This window comes from Armigeres subalbatus, chromosome 1, assembly GCF_024139115.2.
Source record: "Armigeres subalbatus isolate Guangzhou_Male chromosome 1, GZ_Asu_2, whole genome shotgun sequence".
Taxonomy (NCBI): Eukaryota; Metazoa; Arthropoda; class Insecta; order Diptera; family Culicidae; genus Armigeres; species Armigeres subalbatus.
Window position 1 is genome coordinate 13,363,711 of NC_085139.1, and position 24,001 is coordinate 13,387,711.

General features: G+C 41.6%; 1 protein-coding gene across 1 annotated transcript; it reads right to left on the minus strand.

The window, feature by feature from the left end:
- Window positions 1–468: 468 nt before the first annotated feature.
- Window positions 469–20,316, minus strand: LOC134221915 (exocyst complex component 5). The gene is made up of 3 exons (XM_062701082.1): window positions 20,173–20,316; window positions 19,464–20,111; window positions 469–2,022 (listed from the first exon to the last, which is right to left on the minus strand). The coding sequence occupies exons 1-3, from the start codon at window positions 20,203–20,205 to the stop codon at window positions 559–561; spliced, it is 2,145 nt and encodes a 714-aa protein (XP_062557066.1). The 5' UTR covers window positions 20,206–20,316; the 3' UTR covers window positions 469–558.
- Window positions 20,317–24,001: the final 3,685 nt, after the last annotated feature.

Below are 24,001 nucleotides of genomic sequence, written 5' to 3' on the forward strand. Positions count from 1 at the left end.
TCTATCACATGTTGTGCATATGCATAATCGAGTTTCAGACATTATAATGTTTGATTGTTTTTCTTACTGAACCTAACACCTGCTAATTTGATTCCGTCAAAGTAAGATTATTTGAATATCGTGTCTTTGTCGTACACAATTTACCGAGCACACACCGAATCTCTTAAATACTTCCTTGGTTGGTAATAGTGGTTGTGCGCGTTTTCTAATTTCCGGCATAAATGACTAAAATTGGATTCCGGGTCATAGGGCCGAACGGTCAGTAGGTCGGATGAGGATTGCCAATCCAGAGATGGCGATTTCGATTCTCGGTCCGGTCTAGGATGTTTTCGGGTGGGAAACATTCTCTCATCGCTCAACTTTTCATGAGCTTCAAGCTATTTACTGCATAGACAAAAGAGCTAAGTAGGTATCACTATTTTGTCTTTGATGCACACTACAATTGCATTATTTTCGGATTCAATAAAACACATACATTTTTTTTGTTAAACATAAATACTTGGGAATATAACTGTTATATATTATACAATAAATTATCAAAGATTATCAATCATTCTCTCAAACATTTCGCTGATCGGAAATACCCTTCAGCGAGTTGGAGATCTTAATCGACTTGTAATCGCTTCGCAGTTGAATGAAATTCATCACCACTGACTTGTCCAGGTAGTTGAGCGTTTCACCACCGCAAACTTCCTGCAGGTTCTCCACTTTGACCAATAGTAGATTGCACAGAGCGTGCAGCACATCAAACAGTTGAGTAACCAGCGGTGACTGCAACGGGCGAGCACTTTTACGGTACTCGTTGACATCGCAAATGGCGCACATCGCTCCGGCCGTATTGTACTGGAACTGTTGCAAATGCTCGTAGATCACACGATGGTAGCGGACGCCAAATTCAGTCATAACAGCCGACAAATTCTCACCGTCGATCGTGCGTTGGATGAGACCGATTAGAGGATTGACATACTGAACGACGGACAAGCATGCGCTCGAGGCCACGGTATCCACATCCGATTCCGGTTTGAAGTCGGTTTTCTTTTGCTCGTTTTGAAGATAAGTTTTAACCCAGCCGAAAATGGCATTCAAAGTACGTTCGAGGCCGGTTTCAATTTTGCTCTCAATTGATTCCAAATAGTAGCGCTTCTTTTGCATGCAATCGGTGTATTGCGCAGTTGACAGGACGTTTGGGATAACACTGGCATTGTATGTCTTCTCCAGCAAATGAACTATTGTGTTGCATTTTTGAGCCACGTCGAAGAAATAGATTTGGGGCACGGTTTTACACTCGGCAATCGGAATAGCTTGTAGACCCAAATCAAGCGCATAGTCTACGTGCTCGTGGAGCAAGAATCTCAATAAGATGTCAGCAATTTTCAGAATGTTCCTCGGGAGGTCCACCTCCTTGGACAACAAACAGCAACGCTCCAAAGCACACGACGATTGCTGTAGTAAATTAATGGCCAGTTCTTCCGAGAGAAAAGTTTCCCCTCCATAGTCTTCAATCTGTGCTATGTTGATATTTGCACGAGCCCCAATCAATGCTTGCATATCGCGACGAAGTTCCTGAAATCTCTCTACTTGCTTTTTTTGATGATTCTTATTCTCATAGAATTTCTTCAGATCTAGCTGACACCTTGCATCCAAGCTACGACTCTCCACCTCGATGTACGATGCCAAATGGGACGAAAAAATATTGGCCGTCAGTTTCTGCAACAAATCGTCATCTGACTCTTTCATAAACTCTTGCAACTCGTTCGAGAGCTTGAGCGTCCTCGAGTACAACTCGTATAGTGTCTTCAGATACTTCCCCTCATCCTTACGATCGTCCAGTTTTGTCTGCACAAACTGATTGATCTTCAGCTGGTAAATGTTGAGAATGAACTTACTCATCACCTGATCCGGAGCATTGAAAACCTGTCTGATGATTTTGTAATTCTTGTGACATAGGGGAACAATCCCATCGAATACGTCCCGTCCTCCATAAGTTACAGCTTGACTCTGCTCGATATACACATCGATTACCTAAAAGATTGTACATTGGTATCAAAAACTATTCTGTGACAATTTTTGTTTTTCGTAATGGTGCTTATTGCTAAGTAGATTAAAAACTAAGTTTATTTTAATTCATAGAAATTTGTAGTAATTATTTTTGTAAGCATTATGACTGTTATGATGAAAGTATTCCGACATTGTATCGTAAGGATTCTATCATTCTTGGAATAAATAAAAAATCATTTGTTATAAAAAGTTGGATATATTTAAGCTTATACAACACGGCAGACTACGGTGGACTGGACACGTTGTTCGGAAGAGCCGGAAGAGGGTTAAGCGGGTTCATATTATATTCAGTAGAGAACCCGGAAGATGCCGTAGGCTTCTTGGAAGACCGCTTACACGATGCATTTTGCAGTAGAAGACCCGAGGGCGATAAACGGTCAGGGCGACTGGAAGCGATTTGCCCAGGATCAAGTCCAGTGGAGGAGGATATTCCATTCGACGTTGGTTCATCGAGTTCATCACCCATCTAGTAAGTACTTGGAACTCGTCATCGTCAAACCACTCCCGAGCTCGTGTCCCAGTGGGGGCAGACCGAGTCTGACCGTTTGCACTTAGTGATCTGTACAGTAGACGTGTGGGGAAGCAGACTGCAATTTGTCGCGTAGTTTCAGGTTTACATATATATACGATCAAGGCAAGGTCGCGCATTCCGATTGACATTCGTAAAGCCTGCATCACAAGGGTACACAGTTTCTCACGCATCGTGCAGCTGCAGCTGTGGTTTTACGGGAAGGGCCTACATTCAGGCTTGAAGAATCGCACGCAATTGAAATTGTTAGCCATGGGTTAGGGACAAAAGGTCGAAAGACAAAAGTTCGAAAGGGATAAAAGGGCAAACGGGACAAAATGTCGAAAAGAATTAAAGGTCGAAAGGGACAAAAGGTCGAAGTAGACAAGAAACTGAAACAGAGAAAATCAATCTCGCACAATACAAAGTTTTATTCATTCCTCAAATCAACAATCTGTTTTAGCTCTAATAGAACGATCTAGATATTAATAATATTGTTTCATAAAAATTACTCCTTTTTTGAAAATTGTTCATTCTTCAACTTTGATTGATGAGATGAGTGAATTATTTCTGTTGAAGTCAAATGCATTTCACAAATTCCTTTGGAATACACTCTACATGTAATCAAGTTGTTCTTGATTGACCTTTTGTCCTTTTCGATCTTTTGTCTCTTTCGACCTTTTCTCCCTTTCGACCTTTTGTCCCTTTCGACCATTTGTCCTTTTCGACCTTTTGTCCCTTTCGAACTTGTGTCTTCTTTGACCTTTTGTCCTTTCGACCTTCTATCCCTTTCGACGTTTTGTCCTTTCGACATTTGTACTTTTAACCTTTTGTCCTTTCGACCTTTTGTCATAGATTCGTTATGCAACGTACACACCAGTCAAGCAGTTTGACGAACATTGACTCCAACCCCAAGAAAACGCTTCGGTTGCTGCTTTGTTGGAACGTGTGTGAAGTTGTTCGAACAACCATTTGACAGTTGGCGGCTCGGTGGGAAAAAATTAAAACGGTTTAATTTTGGTTTGAGTTGTCGGGGTGGAGTCAAGGTTCGCCGAACATGTTTGAGCAATTGTAGTGAAGTTGCACAAACCCCCATATATTTGTTGATGGTTGGTGCTCAAGGTTGGCCCTTCAGTCGTTCGTGTGTGATATTGTTGGTCGAATTTCGTGCCGCTGTTGGTAAAACTTGATGGATGTTGGAATAAACGAGAGGTGGAGTCAATGTTAGTCAAACTGCTTGACCGTGTGTACGTTCCATTAGACATGATGACCAGCCACCTGGCACGACGCCATGGTTTTGCAGCCAACATCTCAAAGTAACATTTATGGTAGTATTTGTGTTGTTTACCGACATCGGTTTTGATTCTCATTGGGATCCAGAAATGTCGCTTAATGTTGGCTGCAAAACAAGTCAACAAGTGTGTTGACAAAGATAGCTGATGCCATTGAAGAAAATCTTCTCAAGCCTCCCCTCATGTGGCTTCACTAGGCTAGCAAGGGAAGCTGTTCGTTCTCGTTTTCCTTCAGACACACGATTTTTCTCCGAAGGATTTTCCTCCGTCTAATAGCAGACGGCCCAGAAGATCTATTAACGATGAATCGCCGAATAAAATCTCAAAATGTGTCAGAACACTCAGAACACCACTAGTATGGCCCGGATCTTTCCACAGGCGGTCTTTCACAGGATAGACTATTCCTAGCTTAACGCTTGGCTGCTTGTTAACGCAAGTTGTACTACTTAACCGATTCAATACGGATTTTTTTCGTCGTATTTCAACATAATTTTTGGACATTCTGCTTTAAAAATAGATGCAAACCATGAAAAAGTAGAAATATGGGGGAATTTTTTTTTTCTAAGATCTTCTAGGGCTTCCAAACCTTCCTTGAGTTCAGATCTTGATGATCTACATAAACAACAAAGCGTTTTACGGGGCCTCAATCCTAAATTGAAGTTGGCAATGCTACTTGAGACATAATTAAACTATTTTTATCAAATCGCAGTGTTACCAGAACATCAACGATACTCCAAACTACTCTTGAGTTCAGATCTTGATGGTCTACAAGATCAACAGAGTAATTCATAGGTTCCCGAGCTTGTGTGTTAGTTGGAGAAGCCCCATGGAACATCATTACAGCAGTATATATAAAATTCAACTTTCCCAGAATATCTACGGTACTCTAAAAAGTTCTTGAGTTCAGATCTTGGAGGCCTACAAGATCAACAGAGTGATTGGTAGATTCCTGAGCTTGTGTGTTAGTTGTAGAAACCCCATGGAACATGATTGAGTCAATATATAAAAAAAACTACATTCCCAGAATACCTACAGTACTCCAAACCATTCTTGAGTTCAGATATTGAAGTTCTACAACACCAACAGAGTGATTCATAGAGTCCTGAGCTTGTATGTTAGTTGGAGCAACCCCATGGGACATCATTACACCAGTATATGCAAATCACAAAATTCCCAGAGTTCCTGCGGTAATACAAATCATTCTAGAGTCAGATATTGGAGGTCTTCAGGATCAATAGAGAGATTTATTGATTTCCGAGATTGTGTGTTAGTTGGAGAAGGCCCATGGAACATCATTACACCAGTATATACAAAACACAATATTCTCAGAATATCTACGGTACTCCAAACGATTTTTGAGTTCAGATATTGGAGGTCTAAAAGACCAACAGAGTGATTCAGAGATTCTGAAGCTTTTTTGCTAGTTGAAGAGCCACCATGGAACATCATTACAACATTATATAAAAATCACAGTATTCCCCGATCAATTACGAAACTCCAGATTTCTATAACAGAGTGATGCATAGGTTCCCAAACTTGCTTGTTAGTTGGAATTGCTCCAATGGACATCATTACGTACACAATACGTACGTACGAAAAAACGTGTTAACATGATCACATATATATTATATGTGATCATAATATATAGAATGTTATAGAATAAAGCTTGGTTTACGGGTATCACGACGTCTCTTGATGACCGGCTGTACTTGTGAATTATTGGTACTCCATAATCGATCAGAATTAGTGTAAGTTGCACCACGAAGGCGTTGGTACTCCCATACTTATTATGAATATTATATATTTTATATGATACTGGCTGACTTCGCGAACTTTGTCTCGCCGAAAGTTGCTAAATTTTCTGATACAATTTTTTGCGTCCACAATTTATCTAGAAAACAAATCGGTTCTTCAGAATGATCTCTCATTTTTTTACAACTTTGTTTAATATATATGTCGTAATCTGCCCATTATACGCTTAGGCCTGCTACCGCCTTCTCGCGTCGAAACGTCGGCGCGGCTCCTACACTTCAATTGTTGATCCTCGAGTTGGCTCCCACGCTTCGATTGCCGGGTGCAGTGCCACCCGCTTACCCAGATCGAAGCGGAACTGATCCTTGCGTTGGCTCCCACGCTACGATTGCCGGGGGCGGTGCCACCCGCTTACCCAGATCGAAGCGGAGCTGATCCTTGCGTTGGCTCCCACGCTTCGATTGCCGAGGACGGTGCCACCCGCTTACCCGGATCGAAGCGGAGCTGGTCCACACGTCGGCTCCCACGCTTCGATTGCCGGGGGCGGTGCCACCCGCTTACCCGGATCGAAGCAGAGCTGGTCCTCACGTCGGCTCCCACGCTCTACTAAATAGAGCGGAGCGGTAGCTCCTTGTTCCGCGTCCGTCGAAAAAGTGACCAGTTCACTGTTATGCATGCGCTTTTATACTTCAAGCACATGTAACGTTAGTGATGTGGGCGTCGTATGTCATTATCCGTTTGTTTATTTTCAGTTTGAGAATCGTATGCAGTTGAACCAAATTTAGCTCAAAAGTTTTAGGTTCGTATGCAGATGAGCAGTTTTATTGATTATTATCTATATTGTCTTTATTTCATTATTTTTTTCGAGTTCTTTATTATCATTTTTGAACAAATGGAATTTTCATTCAACCTGGTCCATATATATACTACAATATATATAGATGATCAAAATTTTAAAATTCCATGCAAATTCTACGAAAAACCATTTCATCGAAAAGATTGAGTTTGGATTTTCAAAGCCTTCCCATTTCATCATAACGTTTTTTCTCGTAAAGAGAAGAAGGAAACAAATATAAATTAGAACTAAATAAAGCTCGCAATACATTCAATCGACAATATAATTGGTTTCAGTGTTGCACGAAAGTGGATGTTACTAAGACTAACATTTATATGTAAGAGTAAAAATTTACGTATGAATAATATCACAAATTTTCATTTCAAACCCTTTTCACCATACTTATTCCAAAATGAATTAAATATAATAGCTAAAACATGTTGAGCTTGAGCTTGATTGACTGCCCGTAGCTGCTACTCCATTATGACCAGATCTGCTGTTTTTGCACAGAGAACCAATCGATGTTTGCTTGGGACTAGCACTCATCTTCAATGTACAAGTACTGGTGATCTCATTTGTTAGGTCATGCTGGCGCCTGCCACGAATTCAAGTAAATGTAGGGAAGGGGAGGAAATGATGATGTAATCACTCTCCCACTGCAAGCCGAATATTATTGGAATTTATTGGAATTTTTGGGTTAGGTTCGAGAGGCAGAGGTTCATCTTGGATAACGAGCTGCCAATGTTATAGATAGATGGATGAAAACGAGCTTTTTAGTTCATTTCCAATACTAGCAGCTACTGCTAGAATTGTTAAGTTGAAGGTATAGGATAGAAATGGAAACGGTATGGATGTCCATTTCCAGTTCTAGTGATTGCTAGAACATGACAAATATATAGAAAGATACAAAGTAGTAGAATGGAACGGACCTGGGATTGAACCCACGACCTCCTGCGTATGAGGCAGAAGCAGTAGCCATATGACTATCAAGCCGGTCTGTAATAGCTAAAACATGATGCTAAAAAAATCTATCTCTCAGTTCCTCTGCAACCATTTGATGAGATTCTGCGAGATTGTCAACAGAAGGCGCTTCAGTTATTATTTATTTAATCAGACTAAGGCCGAAGTGGCCTGTGCGGTATATAAGAGTCTTCTCCATTCGGCTCGGTCCATGGCTACACGTCGCCAACCACGCAGTCTACGGAGGGTCCGCAAGTCATCTTCCACCTGATCGATCCACCTTGCCCGCTGCGCACCTCGCCTTCTTGTGCCCGTCGGATCGTTGTCGAGAACCATTTTCACCGGGTTACTGTCCGACATTCTGGCTACGTGCCCGGCCCATCGCAGTCGTCCGATTTTCGCGGTGTGAACGATGGATGGTTCTCCCAACAGCTGATGCAATTCGTGGTTCATTCGCCTCCTCCACGTACCGTCCGCCATCTGCACCCCACCATAGATGGTACGCAGCACTTTCCTTTCGAAAACTCCAAGTGCGCGTTGGTCCTCCACGAGCATCGTCCAGGTCTCGTGTCCGTAGAGGACTACCGGTCTAATTAGCGTTTTGTAGATTGTCAGTTTGGTACGGCAGCGAACTCTATTCGATCGGAGTGTCTTGCGGAGTCCAAAGTACGTACGATTTCCAGCCACTATGCGTCTCCGAATTTCTCTGCTGGTGTCATTTTCGGCAGTCACCAGTGAGCCCAAGTACACAAATTCTTCTACCACCTCGATTTCGTCACCACCGATGCAAACTCGCGGTGGGTGGCTCACATTGTCTTCTCTTGAACCTCTTCCTATCATGTACTTCGTCTTCGACGTGTTGATGACTAGTCCGATGCGCTTAGCTTCCCTCTTCAGTCTGATGTAGGCTTCCTCCATCTTCTCAAAGTTACGTGCCATAATATCTATGTCGTCGGCGAAACCAAATAGCTGGACGGACTTATTGAAAATTGTACCACTCGTGTTAATCCCTGCTCTTCGTATTACCCTTCCAAAGCGATGTTGAATAGCAAACACGAAGACCATCACCTTGCCGTAACCCTCTGCGGGTTTGGAAGGGACTCGAGAATGCCCCTGAAACTCGAACTACGCACATCACCCGATCCATCGTCGCTTTGATCAACCGTGTCAGTTTATCCGGAAAACCGTGTTCGTGCATTAGCTGCCATAGCTGGTCCCGATCGATTGTATCATATGCGGCTTTGAAGTCGATGAATAGATGATGTGTGGGCACGTTGTATTCGCGGCATTTCTGCAGTACTTGGCGAATGGCGAACACCTGGTCCGTGGTGGAGCGTTCGCCCATAAACCCGCCTGGTACTGCCCCACGAACTCCCTTGCAGTTGGTGCTAGTCGACGGCATAAAATTTGGGAGAGTACCTTGTAGGCGGCGTTCAGCAATGTGATTGCGCGGTAGTTGCTACAATCCAGCTTATCGCCCTTTTGTAGATGGGACACGACACCTTCCATCCACTCCTGCGGCAAACTTCCTCCTCCCAAATCTCCTGGTAGTTGGTCAACCCCAGGGCTTTGTTGTTCTTCAGCCGGCCAATCTCCTCCTGGATTTCCTGGAGATCCGGAGCCGGTAGAATTATGTCCTGGGCGCGTTCTCCCAGGTCCATCACCATACCGCCATCTTCGTCTGCCACATCGCCATTCAGGTGTTCTTCGTAGTGCTGCCGCCACCTTTGGATCACCTCACGCTCGTTCGTAAGAAGGTTCCCGTTTATGTCCTTACACATATCAGGCTGTGGCACGTGGCCCTTACGTGAACGGTTTAACTCCTCATAGAACTTTCGTGTGTTATTAGCGCGGTACAGTTGCTCCGTTTCTTCACGGTCTCGATCTTCCTGCTGGCGCTTTTTCCTCCGGAAAATCGAGTTTTGTCTGTTCCGCGCCTGTTTATATCGTGCCTCGTTCGCCCTCGTGCGGTGTTGCAGCAATCTCGCCCATGCTGCATTCTTCTCTTCCACTAACTGCTCACATTCGCCGTCATACCAGTCGTTTCTCTGATCCGGGGGCACCGTGCCAAGTGCAGCGGTTGCGGTGCTACCAATGGCGGATCGAATATCTCTCCAGCCATCTTCAAGAGACGCTGCTCCTAGCTGCTCTTCCGTTGGAAGTGCCACTTCCAGCTGCTGCGCGTATTCTTGGGCTAGTCTACCGTCTTGTAGCCGCCCAATGTTAAGCCGCGGCGTCCGACTTCGACGCGTGTTGTACACCGTCGAGAGTTTTGAGCGCAGGCATACTGCAACGAGGTAGTGGTCGGATTCAATATTCGCACTGCGGTAAGTGCGGACGTTCGTGATTAGAACGTGGTCGATTTGGTTTTCCGTTTCTTGGTTAGGTGATCTCCATGTGGCCTTGTGGATATTTTTGCGGGGAAAGAAGGTGCTTCGGACTACCATTCCGCGGGAGGCTGCGAAGTTTATGCATCGTTGGCCGTTGTCATTCGATACGGTGTGCAGACTATCCGGTCCGATGACCGGTCTATACATTTCCTCCCTTCCTACCTGTGCGTTCATGTCACCGATGACGATTTTGACGTCCCGCAGTGGGCATCCATCGTATGTCTGCTCCAGCTGTGCGTAGAACGCTTCTTTCTCGTCGTCGGGTCTCCCTTCGTGTGGGCAGTGCACGTTGATGATGCTATAGTTGAAGAAACGGCCTTTGATCCTCAGCTTGCACATCCTTGCGTTGATTGGCTGCCACCCAATCACGCGTTGGCGCATCTTACCCAGCACTATGAAGCCGGTTCCCAGCTCGTTGGTGGTGCCACAGCTTTGGTAGAAGGTAGCCGCCCGATGCCCGCTTTTCCACACTTTCTGTCCTGTCCAGCAAATCTCCTGCAGTGCCACGACGTCGAAGTTGCGGGGATGTAATTCATCGTAGATCATCCTGTCGCAACCTGCGAAACCTAGCGACTTGCAATTCCATGTTCCAAGCTTCCAATCGTGATCCTGTATTCGTCGCCTAGGTCTTTGCCGATTATATCGAGTTGCATTATCTCTTATATTGTTCGTAATGATTGGTTTTCTAGGCGGCTTATTGGGCCAGCGCAAACCTCCTGTCTCGTCGGAGGGCCGTCGTGTCAGGGCTGTTTAGCGTCCCACCTAACACCAGGACTTGGGCTTGTGCGCTTTGAGCGGCACACGGTCGCTTTGGTGGGGCCTACTTGCGGATACATGCAGCTTTTTATAGAGGTTTAACAGAGCCCACTGTCAAACCCCACCACATCCTAGGCAAGCCCCACAACTCGCAGATGGCCTGGGGAGGGATCGTCAAGCCCTTGGACATAGTCCCTGCTGCCCTTAATTGGCTTCTTCAGTAAAACTTCCGAATCGGCACGTTAAGCTCTGGTGCACTGCTGCAAACATGCAGTACACTAGGAGTAAACTTTTTGAAAGCAGTGTACCAAAAGGAATCAACAGTTAAGTTTCTCAATAATATTCTTCTTCATCGAAAAAATATTTAGTAGACTGGAAACAGGGGTGGCATTGTGCATCTCGATTCGAACGTAATTCTATCGAGTCGAACATGTTTGGCATTATAGCTTTCGATTCGATCTCGAAAACGACTCATCGTTCGAGTATGCTCGAGGAGGTACAAGAATAACGAGATGTTTTGGCATTATGGAGACTCGATAGCACACTGAAAAACGACTCAAGTCGAATGAAAATCACTCGTCACCTTTATAGCTTTCGAATGTTGTTCGAGAGTCATTTCTTGCTGAAAGTTTTTCATTATATTTGTTATTATTTCTCTACGGGAACAGAATAAATGTTTCATTATTGTATCTTGAAGGAAAGAATGTCATTAGTATACCTTTTTTATAGTTTCCAGATAATATGCAATCTCTAATTATCCCGAAATCCTCGTAAAAACGACTTCAACCTAAATCGGTTTTTTGCAGATTTCACGTATTTCTTGACAATTTCGATAAACCGCGTGAAAAATTTATGGGGAAAATCTACGTGAAAATAGTTGAGTTAAATAAAAAAAACGCGCAAGAGATGACCCAAGTGCATTTAACTGAAACACATGGAAACATCGAAGTAATTTATTATCGAATCCTTCTTTAGCTTTAAATTATTTAGCTCAAAATTGGATCTGTGTTATAAACTCGAATAAATATAATAAATGCTAAAGCATTTGATGAATTTGATTGCTCTACGCATGTGGTCGCGTGTACTCAGACGACTAATGACGGTGGAAGTCGATTTAGAAACATGTGCTGTTCATATGCACAGTCGAGACATTTAACCAAAAAATGTTTTTCGTACGGTCGAGTTGCTGAATAATATGCAATTCATAATAAAACTTATAATTTGTGTCGTTACTATATCTCAATTTATAAAACATGTCGTATTGGCGTAATGTTTTAATTGGTTTCAACTGCTCAATAAATAATATTGCTTTTACAGTCATTGAGCACGATTTGCTTGTTTATATATTAACTGCCAATTCATGCCTTGAAGGAAGCCTTTCCAACAGGCAATGCTACACGCAGATGAAATTACTCTTATTCTCTTTGTTTACTCACATTCGCAATGCGCTGAAGGTTGTCTCTCCAGCGAGCGGCATAATAAACACGGAGACAGTTATCTCTTATTCTCTCTGTTTACATTTCGTTTGACAGAACATACTCGATTGAGCTAGTACAGCACCATTCGAAATCTTGTACTGCGACTGAATGAAGTCGAACAAAATACGTAATGCCGCAATTTTTTCGAAACGAATAGTATTTGGTCATATATGAGTATCATCAACTGATTTACAACATGTGTGTTGCTCGGGAAGACGTACTATATGGATCTTCCCTAAATAACCTTCACCATACAATTTTTTGGCGGTAAATTCATGCTAGACCAGCATACATCTTCTTGTTGAGCGATTTGAATAGAAACAATTGACAGTTTGGATTGTCGTACATGTTCAACGAATTCTAAAATGTGTCTATAATGGTGTAACGAAGTCCCGTGGAGCTATTCCAACTCATAAAAATAGATGGGATGTCGTAGATCTTCATGTTGATCGATTTGAATATTAAGATCTGTACTAATGAACAGATTGGAGTGTCGTATATGTTCAACGAGTTCTGTAATGTGCATATAATGGTGTAACGAAGTCCCGTGGAGCTAATTCAACTCATAGATATAATGAATTTTGTGGTGTGTCTGTAATGGTGTTACGAGGTTTTTTTTTCTTTTTATTCGTTTCTTTATTTGGTAGGCACTCTGTGTTTCTTAACCGCTACTGTGCCGTGATCTACTGTGGCATTTTGCTGAACAGAATCCACACAGAATCTAATTTTAGGCATTAATTATTGTTATCATTACCGGGGTCCATCTCATCGTTAGTCCATTGTGTCCATTGGTGTTACGAGGTTTCATGGAGCTATTCCACCTCATAACTAGTAGGGACATCGAAGGTCTTCATTATGATCGATTTGAATATCAAGATCAGTGCTCAAGGAGAGTTTGGAATGTCGTAGATGTCTAACAAATGCTCTAGTGTGTCTGTAATGGTGTAATGAGGAACCCTGGAGCTATTGCAACTCATAACTAGTAGGCACATCGAAAATCTGGTGTTGATTCATTAGAACATCAAAATTAAAAATCAATGATAGTTTGGATACTCTAGATTATCCTAGTGCCCGTAAGTTGACCTGGGAAATATTTTTCCTGGGTGGAACAGGTAATTTTTAAACATTTTTGCTGAAGAAAGCAAGGCTCTATCTCCTAAAACTGATTTTTGACAGCTGATTTTCTTCTTGGGTCATATATGACCCATCAGTATTGAATCGGTTAAAGTACTTCAGTGCGGCATAGTCGAGCAAAACCAGCAAAACAGGCTTAATACGAACGGAACAATGTAATTCTTCGGATTGATTATATTACGATTAGTAATCGATACTTTTTCGGCGAGAAATAAAACAGTTCATATGCCAGATTGTCCAGACGTTTCCGTCGATTCTCTGGCCTTCGATCATCACTAATCACCATGATTAACCACTAAATTTACTTTGCCGCACAAACAACCAAAACACAGATGATGTTATTCGTTCCGATGTATGTTTCTTACTAACTTACTCTATCCCAAGTAACCAGAAGTTCCTTTAAAAGTAAGTCGAGTCAAGTACGAGACACTGAAGACGACCTTACTGTTGAGGTCGAAATAGGTATCTGTCAAGGTACAATCAAGTGGTGGGATTAAATGCGATTGTACAAACTCGTCTTATGACAAGTTTAAAAGTACGTTTTTCGCTTAATCAGCTCAGTCAATCTGATTCTTTACATGTAGACGCGAGGTAATTAATCAGAGTTACCGTCCACGTGCTTTAGTTGGTGGTGCATGAGACTCGTTTTAAATCTTCTCGTACGAACGAAGTAGGTGATGCGCTTCTGAATTGCGCGCCTCCGTCTAGTTGCTATGCGCCTCATGTGCAGCGCATGCGATCCATCTCATGCGCTCGTCGCATGGGCTGATCACCTTGTGAACGAGCGTTAGGAAGAATAAACAAAGTCAAGTAAATTGCACTGCTGCAGTTTAGTTGATGGTACTTGGTGCACAATCAGATGAAATTGCCGACCGTTACCGAATATACGTTGCGTTACTCAAGGCATTATTAAAAGGTGTGCATTAGAAATATTTTTTTTAGTATAATAAATAACCAATTAAAATATTTTTTATAGCATTCGTTCGCCGTACTATTTAATTGGATTTAAGAGATTCTGTTTTAATTGCATTTTACTGGTACGTATAAAAACGTCGGGATCGAAAATTTGAAACATTTAAAATTTTATTGCTTTTGAGTCCCGTCCAAATATTATCTTAAAGATCACAGTCAAATTTTTCAACTATTTTGGACTACTAGAAAGTGATTAAATTTCAGGATGTGAATCACATACGATCTCATATTTACAGCAAATCAAAAGATATATAAAGATTTATAACTTAGTAAATGTCGTATTCGTCCACCAGAGAATGACAAAAAACAGACAGTCGCGGATGAGGAATTATTCAAAATAAATCTTCTGGCGAAAGAGGCTATCTGTGTGCAATGTGACAGAAAAATAACCGATTTACGCAAGTATAGTTATTATCGACACTATGGAAGTATGCACAAAGAAGTAGCGCAAAAATTTGGATTGTTGCATAACGAAGATGATGAAATCAATGGTGAACCAGCGAAAAAAAATCCAAAAGTTGAAGTTCGAATCGATTCATGTACACTAACTTCGTCATTAGTGGAACTTCTCACCGTAAATGGACTTCCGTTCAACCTGCTTCGCTATCCTGCTTTTCAACGAATCATAAGACCAATCGAGGTCTCGCGAGGATCGCGACATATGAACCCCGAGGCAATGAAGCATGTCCTCCATCAAGTCAGCTCTCAGATTAAAAAACACATTATCTCTGACATCGACGGTATGTTTATCTGTGTCAAGATCGATTTGGCAACCCGAATGGAAAGGGAATTCATCTGTATAAATATCCAGTATGTCAAGAATAATCTTATTGTAATCCGAACCCTTGGCATGATAGAAATGCATGTTTATCATACTGCTGCAAATTTAACCGATGAAATATTGAGAATTCTACACCCGTATGGTATTGATGTATTGACTTTTAAAGAATCTTGTCGGTGACTACCGATAATGCCAGCAACATGATTGCAACAGTCAATCGACTTAAAGTTGTGCAACAAGAAGCTTTGTTGGCTTTGTTTGGTCTGATGGAAGACGGAAATGCAGAGGAAGATACTGATGATCCGGATCATTTAGAGCCGAATGACAATGACCATGGGAAATCTAATCAAATAGAAGATCAAAGTGAGAAGAAAATGGAAATACTAGAACCAATTCTACAAGGAGTACGATGTGCGGAGCACACACTGCAACTTGCTGCTAATGACACTTTTAAAGAAGCAGAGATGAAACTCAACTGATAAAAGTACGGAAACCCATGAAAACTCTGAGAAAGCGACCGTACAAGCGAATGTTCAGTCTGAATAAGAAGAACAGGCCGAAACTCGACTGCGTGACGAGGTGGAATAGCACTTACCTAATGCTCAAAAGCTTACATACGGAGAAGGAGTTCATTTGCTCATTAGTAGAAGGAGATGATGATAAAATAATAGACGAAGCATTGTGGAAGTTCATCGAAGGTTTTTGTACAGCATTCTGTCCTGTGGCAGAAGCAACTATAAAATTGCAAGGGACGCAGGTCACATTTGGAGATTTTTTCCTCTTTTGGGAAAAATGCACATTTGAACTGAAAAACTCGCAACTTGAATTGGCTATTAAAATCGCTTAAAAAATGGACGAACGACGAAAGAAATTAATGAACAATCCTTTATTTCTGGCAGCCATATATATATGAACAAAAGGATAAATTTCAAAAATAGCCCTTTTATAAGTAAAGAAGAAAGGGAAATTGCTGTGGTAGGATTTATTTATATTGATCTCAGGGACACAATAAGTTTTAGTTTTATTCATATTTGTAGGACTACTTGGTAGATATATGGAATCAGATGGGAATGATTTTCAATCCGAATAATGTTATTAATGGCGGATCATCTGAAAAATCAATCAACGGAGACTCGTTCGAAGCATATTTGGCAACTCTTGATGAGGAAAACGATACAGCAATTACTACGGATATTCGTGATGAATTGATTAACTTGTCGCGTGTTCCACGTTTAAAGCTATACTCAACAGGACCAGAGGCACAAATTATTCTAGATCACTGGCAAAGCATGAAATCTTCTAAACCTGATCTTTTCAAGCTGGCTGCTGTTTTCTTGGGAATTCCTTGCACACAAGTAAGTGTCGAAAGGTCATTTAGCGCATTAGCACGAAGCAAAGGTCTTTGCTTGGAGAGGACACATTAGCCGATATACTACTTATTCGATTGAATTGCGAAATTTTCCAAAAAAAATGATTTTAAGAACATTTAAGCGATTTTTCCAAGCGAAATTTTTATTACTACATCTAACTAACATTCATCTTCGATTAAGTATTTATATGAGTTACATAATTGTTTGAATTAGTTTTCAATAAAAACATAAGAACGACTTCAAAAACCTCTTTTAATGGGAAAGTTACTGTTCAGTTGCATTCTAGAGGCTGTCCATATATCACGTGAACATTTTAGGTCCAAACAAATTTTTGAAAAATTATATGAACAAATGTCCACGCAGGGGAAGGAGAGTATCTAAAACTGACCAAAAACTGCCCACGTGGTCTATATTTTGCATCTAATTCTATTATGAAAATTCTTAGTTTGCAAATAATATTAGCATCTCTTCTCCTTTATTTAAGTTAGTTTTAGTGGATACACGGCTGGGATTTACTTTTCCTTATTATCCAAGAAAAAACAAATTTAAACATTGACCACAATTATCCAATATAGGAATTGAAATCTGTTTCCAAATTGAGGCGATTCACATATTTTAATATGCGACATTGCACATTGCCATTAATTTTTATCATTCACTTTTGTTGGTGAAAAAAAGGAATACGAATGATAATCTTTGAAAATTTCATTTGGAAACAGTGCTTGAGATAGCGCGCGGCGACGAGCGCGGGGCACGCGCACTTAAGTTTTCTGAGGTGTCACATCCAAAGCACGCTCAAAATTTTGATTGATGCGTCCCTTGATTGCTCAGCATACTTCGATTCTTATGTGCTATGAGCTGGTATAGTAAGAGTCTCAGTAGCACATTTGTGTACGTATGAGAATAAAGTAACTCTGTAATCAATATCGAAAAGGAAAATCAGAACCAACTGGCAAGTTCTGGTCCGGACTAGATGCAGATACAATTCTTAAGAAGATTAAATGAAAAGTAGAGAAAAAAAACGAATCTTCTCCTTTGCATAACATTTTCTATACTTAGTAGATGTTAGTTTAAGACAGCGCATGATATAAGAAAAACACGCCCACGCAATACACACGCGTGCATAACGCAGACTGCCCGACATACAAACTCAATCTCACTAAGCGGTGGCGTTGGCTTACACTACGTAAACAAGGTGACACTGCCATCTAGTGACAATACGGACTGAACACTAGCCACCACTAGCGCTAAAAAGTAAAATACGGCAAAATTTTCACCAACATTATTAGCACACTAGCACCATGCAACGGGGGCATAACGACAAAATGACCAGTACAATGTTTTACACAACTTTGTGACGTAAGATGAACGTCTGTTCTCTGTGATAAAACCATTATTTAAAATACATATCGATGTTACACCATGTAGGATTAAGACCCATATTGTACATATTGCCTCGAAATAAATCAAGTTCAAAGCTCACTCCAGGGTTCTAGTAAATGAATCCGAACAACTCCCGACATCAATATAGTTCAGTGATAATTGCTTTAGTGAAAACTTCTCTCCTTGACTGACTGGAGAAAAAAGTAGCTAAAAGCAATTCAAAAGTCGCCCCGTTGCGAAAGTGTTCTACTTTGGAAACCAAGTAACTACTCGAGATCATTCGGCGGCAAAACGTTGGCCCAGGAGCTTCGATAGGCCTTGTCATCCCCGGAGGAACGGAATCCAAGGCTTTGGGCGAACGGTGGGGTCTACAATACAAGAACCAATGATGTAATAAAGCCATTTTTCATAGTCAGTTGTTTGCTTCCTAACAGTTCGCTGGTTACCAAGAACTCCTTTGATGCTACCACCTGATTGCTTGTGATAACATCTCTCCCTGCTTCCATAGTACATAATATGGTTCGATTATATGGATCGAACAACGGATCGTTGCGGACGTATTCTTAGCTCTGGAAATCAGCTATTCTGGACATCAGTTAGCTGTCAAAGCCCATACTATAAACTAGTGACTATCGAAGAGTTCATCAACAAAACAGCACGGAGTTTTTGGAACTCCTGTCAGATATCAACAAATCCTCTCATCGAAACCCTCCATGCTCAGACACTGTGATATATGATGTGATATATTTTACGTATGGGCGATCAACAAGAGCACCCATACTGATTGTTTCACGATGCATGACTAATTATTTGAAAGATTCTTATCGACATAGAGCCGTCAACATTTGGAATAATTTGCCAATTAATTGCCGACTTCAGCGCAGTCTTCATCTGTTCACAGAGAGTGTGTCTAATTTTATGAGAAATAGGTAGAATACATTGGCACTTGTGAAATAGTTATATGTAGTTCCATATACTTTGAAAACCAATAGAGGTCACTTATGTGGCTATGTAGATTATTAATAAATAAATAAAATAAATAAAATATTAGATTAAGTTAATCATCAGATCTAGGGTTTTTTGAGAAAACTTTTTCCCTAATTTGTCCAATTAGATTTAAATGCTCAAGACAGAAATTATATTATACGCAGCTTGAAAGGTGAACCAAATCTATGCAGTTGTATTTCTAAGGGTCCGTATTAGTGTTTTGATAACATTCAATGATAATAATAATATATCTGGAAATATTTCACTTAGTATCTGATTTACTTCAGGTTCAATAATTGGCATTTCTTCAACTTGAATGTTTCCTTAATTTTGTACTTCGACGGAATCTTAGTATTTTAGTATTAGTATTATTCATCTGGAAGTAGTCCACAGCTTGTCCACGCAGGCATGTCTGACGGCCATCCGGCGGTTTGTTTGCCGACGAGGAGTTTCTATCAAATACTTTTCCGATAATGGGAGGAATTTCATGCAAGCAAGGAGATCGTGAAGAAAATAGGTGCAGGTGCTAGCTGATCAACTGTGGAAGCGATACCTGGTCGAATACAGTGAGCTGCATAATAAAAAGTCCACTTGCCGTTTTTCATACAAAATGTTCAACTTTAGAAATCTAGATCTCGAATGCGTGTGAACCAGAACTCAGATATAACTTGAATTTGACCACACCTAAGTTTCGACCATATTGATTCACAGGGTAAAAAATTATTGCGGTAATACCAAAATGTTTTTTTTTTTGGCAAAAAATTGTTTTTAAAAATATCTCAACGTTCTTCAAAATGTTGTACTCACCTGCGAATATCCTTTAAACTGCGACAAAATCGCAGAAATCTCTTTCATCCGATCGATATTTTCCATCTTTTGTGCCGTAGCAAACTCCTCAATCAACTGCATCTCGATCTCGTCGTACTTTCCTTCGATTTTCTTTTTTGCATTAGCAAACCGATTGACCGGCAAATCCTGGGAAATCATGTACAGCTTTTGGATGATGTCCGCGGCCTCGAACAGTCTCGTCTTGTCGCTGTACACGTCATTCACGATCGGCCCCGGCGTCAAGAAATCCTCCATGTGGCTCAGCAGCAGTTGCGCTTCCACGGCTCGACTTCTTGGGGTGTTTACGTTTTCCAGCTGTTCACCCAGGTGGATCACCTTACCGGCCACCGAGTTGATCTTCTCGTCCAACTGGTGAAAGTAATCCACCGAGATCTGATGCTTCGCGACAAACTTATCGATCACTTTTACGAACACCTTCTGTTCGTCCTTCAGGGCATCCTCCAGCTTGTCGCACTTTCGCTGCTGCCGCTCCTGTACGATCTTAAGATCCTTGATCGTCTCTACGAATGTCTCGTACAGCAGATCCGGATCGAACTGATCCGATCCGATCTCATTGTTGGTTCTCCAGCAGAGCCGCTCGATGAATTCCTCTACCTCGAAGGGATCCTGGCAGGAGTAACGTTTGGGGATAAAATTCGCTGAATTTAAATTCATTTTTTTAACAAACCTGTTCCAACTCCTCTACATATTGCGAAAGCATCCTTAAATCTAAGAAATTATGTGGATTTCCGTCGATTTAATGCACCAAACTGTAAAATGCAACGAAAATTAATGACGAACAAGACACTTTTGTTTGTTTTGATTTTGTTTCCGACGAGTTAGCCCAGTGAGTTAAAATATAGCTCTTTTATGAAAAAGGTCCTCTGCTTTATTTCAGTTTCTTCGCTTCCCGGGAAAATTTTGTTTTGAACAGCATGTACCTACACTAATAAAAATCCACACATTTTTATTGGCAAAAATCTAAAGAAATTTCTAAATAAATTTTATGTGTGCGTTAATAACCACCCGCTATTGGAAAATCCACATAAAGGTTATTAGTTAATAAGGGTTATGTGTGTTTACACATATATGCTATGCAAATTCATATAGCCGTTATGTGGGAAATGCTATAGTCAAAATTTATGTGTGCGACACATAATGGATATGATTGGATTTTTGTCAGTGTATATGTAAATAATTATTTATTAAGCTTTCTGCGAGCGTGTATGTACACGCATCGTTTCATTCACACTTTTACTCCGTTTGTTTGTAACCACGAGCAGCTCTCTTGGAAAAATCAAATGCAAGGTGAATACAATAATAAGAACCCTGATCAAATGAGATTATTTTCTACCACGAAGCGGGCGTTCGTGTTTGTTGAAAATATAGGTGAGATCCGGCCCGTCTACATATTCGCTAATTCTATAGGACAATATTAGCACGAAATTAGCATAATGTGAACACTAGGGTCTGTCTCTTTTGGAGAATTAAAATGAAATTAAACTCAAAAGTGACATTTCAATAATTATCAAATAACCCTGCTCACAGAGCAAGATTATTTTTTTCAGATATCGAATCATTTTGCTTCGATGTCTTACTGGAATTGCTGGGTATCACCAGCCATTCTTATGACCGAATGATTTTCTAATTTTCAAACTGTCATGAGACAGACCTTAGGGTCTGTCTCATTTGGAGAATTAAACTTAAAAGTGACAGTTCGAAAATTAAAAAATCACCCCGTTATAAGAATGGCTGGTGCTACCCAGCAATTCCATATCGATATCTGTCAAAAGTTCGATATCTGTCAAAAGTAATCTTGCTCTGCGAGCAGGGTTATTTGATAATTATTGAAATGTCACTTTTAAGTTTAATTTCAGTTTAATTATCCAATTGAGACAGACCCTTAATATACGAAAACAGTTCCTGTTTATATTATACTAATGTCAAGCTTATATTGTCGGATAATGCATTGTCCGCAAGGAATGTAATTGTCGCTGAAAAATGCAAAAAACAAGCGACAAAAGATGTGGGAAGTTATCACTGAGGCTTCCCACGGTAAACAGCGGAACCGACACAACTCCCGGCGGGGTATTTCGGACGCGTAAAGTGGACGAGAAAACACAAGCGATTCGCTCTCCGCGGTGGTCGTTTATTTACTTCTATTTACATTCAACATACAATAGACAACAACATATTCACAGGGCTGATAAGGGATTATAAACATCGTACACATAACATTAGACTTGTCCAACATTCAACACTCCTCCTCGAGGTTTATCATCATTAACAGATATCACAAAGTCCACAAAGTATTACCTCACAAAGTCAAACAAAGTTCTACATAGTTGGACACTCAGTCTTCGGTACTCTCCCTGCGTCGTCAGCCCCTGCTTCGTCTTCTTCACCGCTTGGTCTTCGTTGTTCACAACTCATCCGGCACATAGCATCGGGTTTCTCCTCAATGTTCGTCCACACAGTCATAAAAATCGGTTTCTTCCTCTTGGCGCTCCTCCTCAAGCGAACGCCCATTGCTAGCTTTGCTTTGCACACCCGTACGCCAATTCCGCTTTCTTTCCTCTCCAACTCTCAAGGCATATAATCCTCCACGAAGTTCAGCAACGGCTTCCACTCTTCTTCCGAGGCTAATTATCTCGCACTTAGCTTTGTTAAAGTTCACACTCAGTCCTTTCTGGGCAAGCTTCCGGACCGAAATCAAACCACTGTCCAGTCCCGGAACGTATAACACCTCTCTCATCACTACCTCGTTCACTTCGCCGTTGCCATCGATACACATAAGTGTGCCTTCGCCTACTCCGGCAGATTTCACGGTAGAGCTATCCGCCAACGTCACATCCCGCTTTACACTCACATCGATTTTTGCTGAAGAATGCCCGGGCACTGGTCATGTGGCTCGAACAGCCACTATCTACGTACCAGATCCCATGCTGCCGATCGCCTCCCACGCCGAAACAAATTCGAGGGTCTCTCTTCGCTGCCGTTTTCGCTTCCGGCTCCCGCAGCATCGGGCAATTTATCCGGATGTGTCCCGGTTTTCGGCATTGGTAACAAATTCGTTCCCTCGCACGTTCGCTTCTTCTTCTTCTGTGCACACTCAATGCCCGGTCCTCACACTCACGGGTCATTCCTGCACGCTTCTCCATCCGTCGGTGGTACTCGTCCATCAGCCGCTGTTTCACAAACTCGATCGTCTGGTCCGCGTCTGGCCGGCTCTCCAACGCCGTCACCAGACCGTCGTATGACTCCGGCAAACTCCGGTAGATCATCGCGACCTGCAGCGAACTTTCGATCTTTTGACCGGCACACGATAGCCTATCAAACAGCTCTTCAATGGCGACCAGGTGCGCTCCCATATCCACACCTTCTTCGTAGTTTAAACTACACAGCTTCTTCAGAAGCGACACTCGCGACGTAACCGTAGCCTTTTCCTGATACTTCTTCAGTTTCTTCCACACTTCGACCGCTGATTTGGCGTCTTTCACTAACGGCAACTGATTATCTTCGACGTTAAGAATAATCATTGCCCTCGCCTTCTGATCTTCTTTCGACCATCTCGCAGTCTCTGGCTCCGGTTTCTTCTCGTTCACCGTATGCCACAGGTCGACACTGATCAGAAGCATTTCATTTTTTTTTTCCATGTTTGGTAATTCTTATTACCCAAACGCGCGATCGAAATTTTTTCAGCCATTTCGAAATCGTTCGTTTTCTGATGGCGCACACTGTATTCCCGTATACACACGAAGTCGGTACACAACAATGTCTTCGATCACCACCGGCTACAGTTACAGCTCGTTGCACAAAATGGTTCTCAGTCCGCACTAATTGCTTCGATGGAACGAAACACAGCTGGCAATCCGGACACTACCCAACAAACAATTTCAGCTGAATAAGCTAGTTTTTTAGCTGAATAAGACTATTTTTGGTCATACAAATGCTTTACCCACCTTCAATGTTTCTTGGGTAACCAACTCCCGGTAATCACTTTTAACCATGTACAACGTTCTCAGCTGCTTTAACCACCCACTGCAGCACAGTCTAACGAGTGGAACAAATTTGCTCCCGCCGAACGACAAGCACAAAGGGTAGCGTCCGCGGGCAAACTTTCACACTCCGGGTCTATTTTCTCAGCGAAATCCACCGTTTTCTCCACTATCACTGGGCCAATAACCTGTGGGAAGTTATCACTGAGGCTTCCCACGGTAAACAGCGGAACCGACACAACTCCCGGCGGGGTATTTCGGACGCGTAAAGTGGACGAGAAAACACAAGCGATTCGCTCTCCGCGGTGGTCGTTTATTTATTCTATTTACATTCATCATACAATAGACAACAACATATTCACAGGGCTGATAAGGGATTATAAACATCGTACACATAACATTAGACTTGTCCAACATTCAACAAAAGATAATAGCGATAACTCTTTGTCCCCATCTGCAGAGGATAAAGACATTGTAGCGTTCCATTTTATTTGCAACAAACATGGAGAGGTAATTGGC